This window comes from Marmota flaviventris, chromosome 10 (assembly GCF_047511675.1).
Source record: "Marmota flaviventris isolate mMarFla1 chromosome 10, mMarFla1.hap1, whole genome shotgun sequence".
Taxonomy (NCBI): Eukaryota; Metazoa; Chordata; class Mammalia; order Rodentia; family Sciuridae; genus Marmota; species Marmota flaviventris.
The window spans coordinates 23,577,911-23,589,984 of record NC_092507.1 but is presented as its reverse complement, the minus strand read 5'-3'; the positions used below and the strand labels follow the sequence as shown (position 1 = coordinate 23,589,984).

Below are 12,074 nucleotides of genomic sequence, written 5' to 3'. Positions count from 1 at the left end.
TTTTTGGTTAGTTTTGAGCCCACCAAACTGACCACACCTTTTCTTGAGTTTGCTCACTAGAAAACTAGGTGCTTAATCCTCAAAGTCCTAGAGGAAAAAAGGTGTCACAATTCTGACTTGCAAAACAAACAAACAAACAAAAAAAAAAAACACTGAGAAGCCTGTAAGAATGTGAAACAAGGTTGGAGTTGTGGCTCAGTTGTAGAGCGTTTGCCTGGCATGTGTGAGGCACTGTTCAATTTTCAGCACCACATATAAATAAAACAAAGGTCCACCGACAACTGAAATATATGTGTGTGTGTGTGTGTGTGTGTGTGTGTGTATATACATACATATATATATTTTTTTTAAATGTGAAACAAATTACATCCTTTGTTTTATCTATTATCTTCCCTGTTTCCTAACTACCACCATGCAGTTATAGGGTATATAGGCACCAGAAAAATCATTAAAACCAAGGCTTTCTATAACTTCAAACCTCATACTTTTCCTGTTGCCTCTTAATGGGGGCAGGTGAGGGCACTTTATATAAACAAGGAAGAGTTAGTTCAGTTCTAGGGATAGAACCTAAGTGGTGCCCTAACCCTAACCCTAACCCTTGCTTGAGTACATCCCCAGGCAACTTTTTTTTTTTTTTTAACTGTTTGAGATGGTCCTCACTAAATTGCCAAGGCCTCAAACTTGGCAGTGATCCTCCTGACTCAGCCTCCCAAGTCACTGGGATTACAGGTATGTGCCACCACATAGCCAGCTTAATAAAAGTTTAGGGAGCACAATTTATACCCTCAGACACTGTCACGCAGCCTAAAGGCAATGAAAGGGCTTTATGGGTGCCTCAGATGTTCAGATGCCTGATGATCTTTTTCTTTTTCTTATGGTGCTAGGGTTAGAACCCAGGGTCTTGCCTTGTGCATGTGAGGCAATTACTCTATCAACTGAGCTATATCCCCAGCCCTGTTTCTCTCCTTTTGTTTTCAACTCTATATTTCTCTTTGGCCTTACTTTTCTGGGAAAGGAAGAGCAGCCTATAATGGGAAGCAAGCCAAAAAATAAAAACAAACAAAAAAAAACTTCCTAAAAATGACTTACCCTCAGGCAAAAGTACTTTCTACACAACACTTCTTTTTTTTTTTTCTTTTAATGTTTTTTTTTTAGTTGTCAATGAACCTTTATTTATTTATATGTGGTGCTGAGAATTGAACCCAAGGGCCTCACACATGCTAGGCAAGTGCTCTACCACTAAAGCCACAATCTCAGCCCTCTACACAACGTTTCTGAAACAGACTCCTTTAAATGATCTTTGCCAGGGCCTCTGGAGACCTTGGATGTCCCAAGAGTCAAAGAAAGAAAAGCTGAGGTATAAACAACAGATAGGTGACCCCATTTATTTCCTAGCCAGGCACCTTGAAATTAATTATATCTAGTGTCTTCACATGGCAAGAGTTTTCGATTTGTTATCTTGCTTTGTCTTTATAACCAGTATCATCCCTACTTAACAAGTAAAGAAACCCAGGCTCAGAAGTTATATAACTTGTGCAAGATTATAAAACCAATTAGTGACAAGGCAGACACTTAAACCAAGTCACTTTTTACACCAATCAGAATAAATTCACCTCATCTCATGGCATTTCTTTTACTATAACTTGATGTTTCTTTTCTCACTACCCCACAGGTCTTAAGCTCCCAAGTTTAGGGCTGTTTATAATATACCTCAAAGAAAGAACATGTTTTTTGTTTTGGGTTTTTTTATGCATGTGTGGGGGATGAAACCCAAGGTGCTTAACCACTCAGCCATATCCCCAGCCCTTTTTATTTTGAGTCAGGGTCTGGCTAAGTTGCTTGCCTTGCTAAATCGCTGAGGCTGACCTCAAACTTGCAATCTTCCCACTTCAGCCTCTAGCATCACTGGGATTATAGGCATACACCGCCCCCTGCCCACCCCGGGCAGAATATGAGTTTTGAATCAAGAGAGAACTGGGCTTGAGTCCTGCCTCTGCTACATGCTTGGTATGTGGCCTTTTATTTTATTTTGGTAGCAGGGATTGAACTCAGGGGCACTTAAACACTGAGCCACATCCCCAGCATGTTTTATATTATACTTAAGAGACAGGGTCTCATTGAGTTGCTAAGGCCGGCTTTGAACTTACAATCCTCCTATCTCATCAGCCTCCTCAGCCACTGGACTACAGGTGTATGCCACCATGCCCAGCATGACCTTACTTTTAAAAAGGAGAATGATAATATGCACATGTAGAAATATGGCATAATAAATCCCACTATTATATACAATTATAATGTACCAAAACAAAATAAAATAAAGGATAATAGTTTTAAAAAGTAACAATGCACACAAAAATGTTAACACTAGGGACTGAGGGTGTAGCTCAATGATAGACCACCTTGCCTAGCATGCACAATACCCTGGATTCTGTTCCCAGACTACATACAAAAGTTACTAGAAAAAAGTATATACAAACTTTATCAACTGGACTGGTTTACCTAAAAACCAACTACCAGGTGTATTTCATTAACTCAGCATTTGATAAAGAACAAGACAATGGTCAAGATTTTCTGACCATAGCATCCAGAGATGTTTGCTTTGCTTTTTCCCCCCAGTCCTGGGAACTTATCAGGAGTAATTTACCCATGAGCTATATCCCCAACCCTTTTTTTTAGTTGAACGTCTTTGTTTTATTTATTTAGTGTGGTGCGGAGGATTGAACCCACTGCCTCATAGATGCAAGGCAAGAGCTGCACCACTGAGCCACAATCTCAGCCCCTCCCCAGCCCTTTTTGAGACGGGGGTCTCGCTAAGTTTCCCAGGCTAGCCTCAAACTTGCCTTCCTCCTGCCTCAGCCTCTGTAGTCACTGGAATTACAGGTGTGCACCATCATGCCCAGCCAGAGACAGTGCTACTAGGAGGGCAAAATTCACCGCAAATCTGCTCCAAAGGGTAAGGGATCATGTTATTCTCTACACTCTCAATGCACATGGTTCATACTTCTAACCATACCTCCCTTTCTCTTGTTAACAATTTCTGGACCCCTTCAATCACAACCAGAATATCTGCAAATTTTAGTACAATGTCTGATATACAATAGGCAGCTATAAACATTTACTGAAAGAAATGTACCACTTAATATCCCAAACTTTCCTTAATGATTCATGACTTTATCATTCCCAAATTTATATTTCTCCTTCCTTTACTGTAGTACTATCTTTTGGAATCACAAATCCAATGTCTTTGGGGAGATGGAAAAAAAACAAAACAGCCTCCATTCTTTATCAAAATTACATATTGTTTCAAGCAAGAGCACTAAAGCAACAGGTTCTTAATCTTTTGGGGAGTCTTGGACCCTTCTGAGAATATGATGAAACTATAGACTAGCTTCCAAGAAAAAGGTACAAAGTCACAGTATGCTATATGTAACACTGGCTAAGGGATAGAGAAAAGGTGGGTATTGGTATGTGCAAGGCATTGGGTTCGATTCTCAGAACCACATATAAATAAATGAATAAAATAAAGATCCATCAACGTCTTAAAAAAATAAAATAAAAAAAAAGCATGAATTTAGAGACCTTTTGTAGGGGCTCAATTCTCACATTCCAAGACAGTGGCATATTGACTAAGGTCTCCCAGATTCTTTCCTTAGGGCACAATTTATTAGAGTTTAGGGATTAGTCTTTTTAAGATTTTTTTTTTTTTTAAGTTTTTGAGATAATTGTAGATTTACATGCAAGTTTCAAGAAAACAACAGGTCCTGGCCAGGCACAGTGTGCAGGCCTACAATCCCTGAGGCTGAGGCATGAGGACTGTCAAGTTCAAAGCCAGCCTCAGCTACTCAGCAAGGGCCTTAGCAACTTAGTGAGACCTTGTCTCAAATTTTAAAATGGTGCTGGGGATGTGGTTCAGTGATTAAGTGTCCCTGGGTTAAATCCCCAGTACCAACAAAACAAAACAGAAACAGATCCTGTATACTCTTCACCAGTTTTCCCCATAATAACATTTTTCTTACCTATAGTATTGCACCCACAAAATTAATATTAATGAAATACTATTGGTTTTATTCAGATTTCACCAGTTTTGTTTTGGTACTGGGAATTTAACCACTGAGCCACATCCTCAGCCCTTTTTTATATTTTATTTAGAAGCAGGGTCTCACTGAGTTGCTAAGTACCTTGCTAAATTGCTGAGGCTCACTTTGAACTTGTGATCCTCCTGCCTCAGCCTCCCAAACTGCTGGGATTACAAGCGTGCCCCCCCCCACCAGATTTCACCAGTTTTACATGCCCTTATTTGCATGTTTAGTTCTATGTAATTTAATCAAATTCAAGATACAGAGAGCTGGGAATGTAGCTCAGCAGTAGAGCACTTGCCCATCACCACGTCAAAGGCCCTGGGTTCTATCCCCAGCACCTAAAAAAAAAAAAAAACACGCACCTTTCAACAACAAAAATACAAAGAACAGTTCTATCATAAAGATCACTCATACTACCCTTCTATGGCCAGTAACAACATTCCCTCATGATTGGCAACCACTAATCTGTTTTCCATCTCTATTATTTTTTTTCAACAATGTTATATTAATGGAATCATAAAGTACTTAAAACTTTTTTTTTTGGTGGGGGGGATATTGGAAATTGAATCTAGGGGCACATAACCACTGAGCCACATCCCCAGCCCCTTTTTGTATTTTATTAGAGACAGGGTCTCACTGAGTTGCTTAGGGCCTCACTAAATTGCTGAGGCTGGCTTTGAACTCTAGAACCTCTTGCCTTGGCATCCTGAGCCACTGAGATTACAGGCTTGTGCCACCACACCTGGCTATACTTAAAACTTTTCAGATTAGTTTTTTTTCACTCAGCATAAGTTTCTCAAGAGCCATCCAACTGTTGCATTTATCAAAAGTTCATTTATTTGCATTGCCGAGTAGTACGCCATGGCGTAGATGTACCATGGTTTAATATTTCACCTACTGGAGGCATTTGTTTTGTTTCCAATTTTAATGATTTTGATTAAAGCTGCTATGAACATTCATGAACAAGCTTTGTGTGAACCTGAGTTTTAAATTCTTTAAGACTATATAAGATATAACTGCTAAGTCTTATGGTAAACAAGATTTAAAAAAAAGAAAACTGCTTTATTACAGATAATAATGCTTCCCAATATTTTGTTTTATCTTGATAGTATTTGTGTTCTTCAAAAATAGAATCGTGGGTGGAGGGCCACAGCTGACAGGGTACTTGTCCAGCATTGGCTAGGCTCTGTTTCAATATCCAGTACCACAAAACAAAAAGAGAAACAAAAATAAAAACAGTACTGTATCACATGTAGTCTTATGGAGGCTTATTTTTTCACCTAACATTAAATTCCCAAGATTTCTCCATGTTGTTGCAAGTGGTTAGAGTTGATTCATTTTTACTGGTTACAAATATTTTATTTTGTAAATCACATTATTCAATGACTGGTCAAACAAATCACACCACTTTGTGAACAAGGAGCACAATTTTATAAATGAGGTATTCATGTGCAAATTTCTTTGATCACATTCCTAAGAATGGTGTTGCTGAGATATTAAGGAATTTCAATGTTCAGCTTTCAGATGAAATGTGGTTGAACCAATTCACATTTCCACCAGCAACGTATAAGAATTCCTAATTTTTCAGGTGCAAGTGGTGCACACCTGTAATCCAGGAACTCAAGACAGTGGTGCACTCTTGTAGTCCCAGGAACTCAGAAGGCTGAGACAATAAAACTGCAAAATGGATACCAGCCTGGGTAATTTAGCATGATCCTATCTCAAAAAATTATTTAAAGGACTGGGAGAATAGCGCAGTGATACAGAGTGTTCTTGGGTTCAAACCCTGGTATGGAAGAAGGAAAAAAAAAGAAAGAAATTCCTTCTAATTCACATCTTAACAAGCTATACTTCTTGTTTGACTTGATTTTGCTCAATGCACATTTTCATTAATTTCCTGTCTCTTAAAACAAATTTACCCACTTGTCTTCATTTACTCTTTTAATTACTTTATATTCAATTTGTCAAGTTGGAAAAATCCAATTGGAATTAGTTTAGAAAATGCAAAACCAACAGATTAATTACAAAGTATTATTCTCATTATACTTTTAATTCCCCTCCACTCCAAGGACATGGCTTATTTCTCTTTTGATTCAGATCAAGATCTTCTGGTGACTTTATTTTTTTAATTTTTCTGCACTACTGGGGGTCAAATCCAGGGCTGCTACATCCTCAGCCCTTTTTAATTTTTATTTTGAGATAGGGTCTCAATAAATTGCTGAGGCTGGCATAAAATTCAAGATCCTCCTATACCAACCTCCCTAGTCACAAGCCTGCATCATCGTGCCCAGCAACTATTAAATCTATTATACTAACTTTTTTTTCTTTTTTTGCAGTGCTGGGGATTGAACCCAGGGTCTTACGCATATTAGACAAGCACTCTACCACTACACTACATCCCCAGCCCTGCTTGCTTATATTTATCTTTATTTAACTGTGGAAAGTTTAAAAAAAAAAATTAAAAAGAGCAAGCAGACACATATAACAGCATTTTATGTTCATTATATAAACTAACACAAATAATAAAAAATAATTTTTAAGCCAGACACAGTGGCACACTTCTGCAATCCCAGTGATTCCAGAGTCTGAGGCAGGTCACAAATTCAAGGTCATTCTCAGCAATTTAGTTTAGTGAGACTGTTTCAAAAAAAAAAAAAAACAACCGGGGGTGGGGGTAGGGATATATACCTGTAATGCCAGCAATTTAGGAGACTAAAGACAGTAGGATAGCAAATTTGAGGGCAGCCTCAGAAACTTGGCAAGGCCCTAAGCAACTTAGTGAGACTAAAAAGGACTGGGGATGTAGCTCCATGGTAAAGTTTCCTGGATTCAATCCCTAATACAAAAGAATTTTTTTTCTCCTTTCAGAAAACAAGTTGACTGAGTCCTTGTGTTTCTACAATTGCATTTTATTGTCATCACAGCTGAATATCAATTTGGTTAACAGAGAAGTCTATATTCAAAATCTAAATCCTTGAGAATTATATCAATATTTTTCCAAACAATGAAGGTGAATATTCATTCATAAAATAGCACGAGGCCATTCTGGACAACACTCAAGACACAGGGGAGACAACAATGAATAAAAAGGCAACAAGAAAAAAATCCCTGACCTGGTGGAGCCGAGAGTATAGCTATGAAGGAGGAATCAACAAATACATAAATATAGTATATAATACACCAAAAGGTAATATGTGCAAAATAAACAGGAGATAGGGCCAGCAAGATCTATATGGGGGTACAAAAAGGTAGTTTGGGTCTCATGGCACCTTATGAGAAATGGGCAGGTTTCCCTGGAGGAATCCTAGTCTAAGTGCTAGCCTCTGCACCTTGGATTTCCTCCTTTTTCTGTATCTTGGCATCCTCATCTCCACTGGCCTGTTAGCCCTTTTTTTTTTTTTTTTTTTTAATTTATTCTTTAGTTTTCGGCAGACACAACATCTTTATATGTGGTGCTGAGGATCGAACCCGGGCAGCACGCATGCCAGGCGAGCGCGCTACCGCTTGAGCCACATCCCCAGCCCCCCTTTTTTTTTTTTGAGACAGGGTCTCACTAAGTTGTTTAGGATCTTGCTAAATTGCTGAGGTTGGCCGCAAGCTTGCAATCCTCCTGAGTCAGCCTCCAGAGTTGCTGGGATTACAGGTGCACACCACTATGCCCAGCTAGGGCTTACTATTTAAGTAGTGTACGTACTACAGTGGGGGAGGGAGAAGGGGTTGTTGCAGGGAAAGAGGTGTTAGGTGTGTAAATCCAGACACACTGATTTAAAATCCAGTACATAGCTTACTAATTTTGTTACTTTTCTTTTTTAGATGTTGATAGACCTTTATTTTATTCATTTATTTATATGCAGTGCTGGGAATCCAACCCAGTGTCTCAGACATGCTAGGCAAGGGTTCTACCACTGAGCCACAACCCCAGCCCTAATTTTGTTATTTTACGTAAATTACTAATCTCTGGGTGCCTTAGTTTCCTCCTCATCTGTAGAAATAATAAGAGAAAATTCTCATAGTTATCAGGAAGGTTAAACATTAAATGTAAAGTTCTTGGTCCTGTGTCTAGCACAATGTTAGCTATATTTTTCTTACATATGTTCTTTCTTTTAATTTTTTTTTTTTTTTAGTTGTAGATGGGACACAGTATCTTTATTGTTTATTTCTTTTTACATGGTGCTGAGGATTGAACCCAGTGCCTCACACGTGCTAGGTTAAATGCTCTACCCCTGAGCCACAAACCTGATGTTCTCATCAGGGCTGAAATACTACTATTTGAGTCTTGGAGTCTCCTTTCCTCACAACTTGTGATAACTTCACTGCAATCCCTTTTTACATATCACTTAGAAATACCTTAAAAGTGAGGCCCAACAAATATCAAGATTTATCCAAGTTAGAGTTGTCATACATCCCAACAACTCTCTTGCTTCAGTGAGTCATATTACCTCAATTCTATTTCACAAATTAAAATTTCAGTTTGGTTTATAAAAAAACAACAACAACAAAAAAGCACTGAAATGAGCTGGGTTGTGGCCTAGTGATAGAGCACTTGCCAAGCATGTATGAGGCACTGGGTTGATTCTCAGCACCGCATATGAATAAAGTAAAGGTCCATCAACAATTGAAAATTTTTTAAAAAGAAAAGCACCAAAAGCTCAAGTTAAAACAAAATTAAAGAGCATTCTCTGAGAGAGAAAGGTGAAAATCATAAATAATAATTAAGGATCCATAGTTTTTGAGGGTAAGCCTAAGAAACCATCTTTTAAAAGATTAACACCCCAGGCACTAGATGCGGTCAGAAAGACAAAGACATATCTGGTGTTTTCAGACTTTAGTCCCATAGATCTACAATTAGAAGAAAACTGTAGTGACAAAATTTTAATAAAATGATTATAGGTCAAAGGAAACTGTCACTGATTTTACATAACCATTTAATCTCTAAAACTCACCACCCCACTTTACTGAGACTCAGGAAATTTCCCAAGATCAATTTAAAACTAGTAAAGAATCAGTTTCCCTTAACTGGGAACTGTCAACAGCTTAAAGCTCTGAAGTTATTTTATTCTCATGCATTTAATCAAAACTCATTAAAGATTTGAGAAAATAAAAATAAGACCATCAAGTCAACCTTTACTACTTAGTCTGACATTCCAGAGTCTGCATGTGCACACTTTCAAACACCCTGTTTACTATTAAATACTTAACAACCTTGCCCTCAAAGAGCCCGTCAGAAAAACACAACAGAACAGGAATGTTACAATTTGAATGTTACAGAACAGCCAATGTTGAAAATTAAGTAGCTTATCTAAAATGTTCTTGATCATGAGCTTTTATTACTATGATTAAAAGACCCTTTACCAATGTTGGGATAAAGAACAAAGGGAGGGAAATTGGAAATGATATTTTCATAATGAATCATTTTATCACATTATCAATCTTTCCAAACTCCAACTACTCAGTGTTGTGGGTTGTGGCTTTTTACTTGCTTAATAAAACTCAGGTATCATAAACATTTTCTAAAACAGTATTTTAACTAGAAGCAATGATCAAACAGGCAACTCGAGGGAGAAATCAGAGTGTCTGTAAGTAACTGGCAGTACTGATCAGGAAAGGAGAGCTAGACTACGGAGAACAAAGGCTACCATTCCTAATGTATTTCACTACTGAAGCAAAAACTAAAAACTAAACAAAAAGAACAAGCCTTTCAGGTTCAAGCATCGTAAAACTTCTCTCAATTTTTATCCATCTCATTGGGGAACGTCAAGTAAACCATCCTGGAGTCCCTTGCCTATCTTCTCATTTCACTCTCTCTAGGGTTATTTCCCCACTTGAAGATAGAAAACACATGTTGTAAAATAAAGGCGAGAAACCTTCAGGGTCTGCAGCAATTTCTCATTTGATTGGCCCAAGTCAGAAATCGGATTCGGGAAGCCTCAAGCTCCGATTCCCACAAGTCGCTTCTGCCTCTGAGCAACTTCAACTCCAATTACCGCTAAGTCCAGCCAAGCCTCAGTGACCGCGGCGCGCTGGACAGGGCATTCCACTGCAGCTCGACCCTCGCTCCCATAATCCCTCCCCGCTCGGGCTGTCTTCACCTCCTACACCGCGGTGGAGGCCTCCCGGGCCACCCCGCGATCAAAAGGCTTTCCCTCTGGGGAGAGCGTAGAGATGAGGGTACGTTCTGGAAGGCTCTGAGCACTTGGGGAGCCGGGCAGCTGCATGAGGGAGGAGGGGGCAGGGTCCGGGAGGGGGCGGGAGTCGGCGCCATCCATCAAACGCTCCGCGCTAGGAGATCTCGGAGTTGTAGCCGGGCCTCCACCGCAGCCCAGGAATCCTCCCTCGCACCCTGGGCCGGGTGGGTATGTGGGGTCCAAGCTCCCGAAGAGAAGTGATGAATCGCGGCCCGGATCCCCAGGGGACGTGAGGCAAGAGGAACAAAGCCGCGGCCACCCGGAGGCCCGCTTACCTGCCGTCAGAAGCTGCATGGCATGAGTGAAGGACGGGTCGAGCGAGTCCTTCTCAGCCATGAGTTCGGGCAGGTACTTGTTCTCTGGCTCCATCTTGACCGAGGCCGTGGCTGACGGGGGTAGCAGTGGGGTCGGCGCCGGCCCGCCCACTGTCGCGTCGGGACCTGTGGCCGAGGGAGGCAGCAGCGGTGGCGGCTGCGTGGCTGGCGAGGCCCGGGCGCCCCCTCGGGGCCCCCCTCCGCCTCCCCGGGACCGGTGAGGCAGCGGAGGCTGCCGAGACGGCGTCTGACGCACCGAGGGGTGGGCACCTGAGGGGTCCATAGAGCCGCTGCGGCCCGAGGACCGGGTCATGCGCGCGGCAGGATCGTCCCGGCGCTGCATCGGGGAGGATGTGCGAGCGAGAGAGCGAGCAAGGAAGCCACGCGGCAGAGACCCGAGCGGCGGTTAGCAAGGGTGGAAGAGCAGGGGCGACAACGACCGAAGCCGACCCGAGCGACCCAGCGAGAGAGCACCGGAAATGAGGCGGCGCGCGTGCGCAGCTGGCCACCGGCACCGCCCTTGGGTTTCTCCGCGAAGAACAAAGTCCCCAGTCGGGCCACGGCGCCTGCGCACCGCCACGGCGCCCAAAGACGTCCCCTCCCTGTTCCTCTTTTCCCTCTGAGCCCGCCGGGCCGGATCTTGGGGCGCGTGCGCGGGCGACCGCGGGTTTCGTTCGTTTTTTTCTTTTCCACGTGACTCGGCGCTAGCGGGACACGTGTCTCCTCCCCTTCTGGCCGGGTGCGCGGAGGGGGCGGAGGATGTGGAATGTCTTTGTCTGCGCGCGGGCCCGCGGAATGTGGGGCGGGAGACCTCTTACTCGCGGGCCACGCCTCCTCCAACGGCTGAGCCGCGGGGGACCCTGGGGGCAGACTGCAGGACCGAATGGGAGTCGGGGTGGAGTGGGGGAACCGTCACCGAAGCGAGAGAAGGAGAAAGTGACGCGGGGGTGGTGGGAAGGGGAAAGAGAGGGAACTGAGGCGGGAGGTGGCGAAGTGGGAAGAGACAGGGACCTGCGCAGGCAAAAGGGGAAGACTATGGGAGCTTCTGACGCAGGGATGAGTGGTAGGGATGGAGAAGGGAATGCTGGAGTGAGAAATCGGAGGCTGCCTCAGTGGGAAGACTTAAGGCCACTTATTGCAGGGCTTCAACGAAGAGGGAAGTTTACATGAGCGATGAGAACCCAAGAAGTCGTGTCCCAAGGCTTCCAGTATGTTAGGTTTTAAAACGTTAGGCATTGTTGGTCAGAGAAATCTTATTAGAGAAGTTTTTTTAGTAGATCATCTAACATATCCTGTTGCTTTCTGCTGACTTAGTGTTTCTCCTCCGAAAAGGTGGATTCAAGGCCAGGTCCTTCAGGATAGCTGCATCATTAGGATGGCTCCTTCTACCACTGATGTGAACGTTAGTCTTCTGCCTCAGTTGGCCTTTCACAAACCATTCCAAATTTGCTGGAAGAGAGAGCTTTAACACTGCCCAAAAGGCCAAGATACATAGT

General features: G+C 42.3%; 1 protein-coding gene across 6 annotated transcripts in view; it reads right to left on the bottom strand.

The window, feature by feature from the left end:
- The window catches only part of Khdrbs1 (KH RNA binding domain containing, signal transduction associated 1), a 46,382-nt gene extending 35,315 nt beyond the window's left edge, over window positions 1–11,067 (bottom strand). For 4 of the 6 annotated variants that reach the window (XM_071617598.1, XM_071617599.1, XM_071617600.1 and 1 more), the window contains exon 1: window positions 10,540–11,066. In XM_071617598.1, coding sequence (XP_071473699.1) covers window positions 10,540–10,921 — 382 coding nt within the window. In that variant the 5' untranslated portion in view covers window positions 10,922–11,066. Of the gene's footprint in view, window positions 1–10,539 lie in introns of all 6 variants that reach the window. The other 2 variants (XM_027936994.3, XM_071617602.1) reach the window with 2 other exon arrangements.
- Window positions 11,068–12,074: the final 1,007 nt, after the last annotated feature.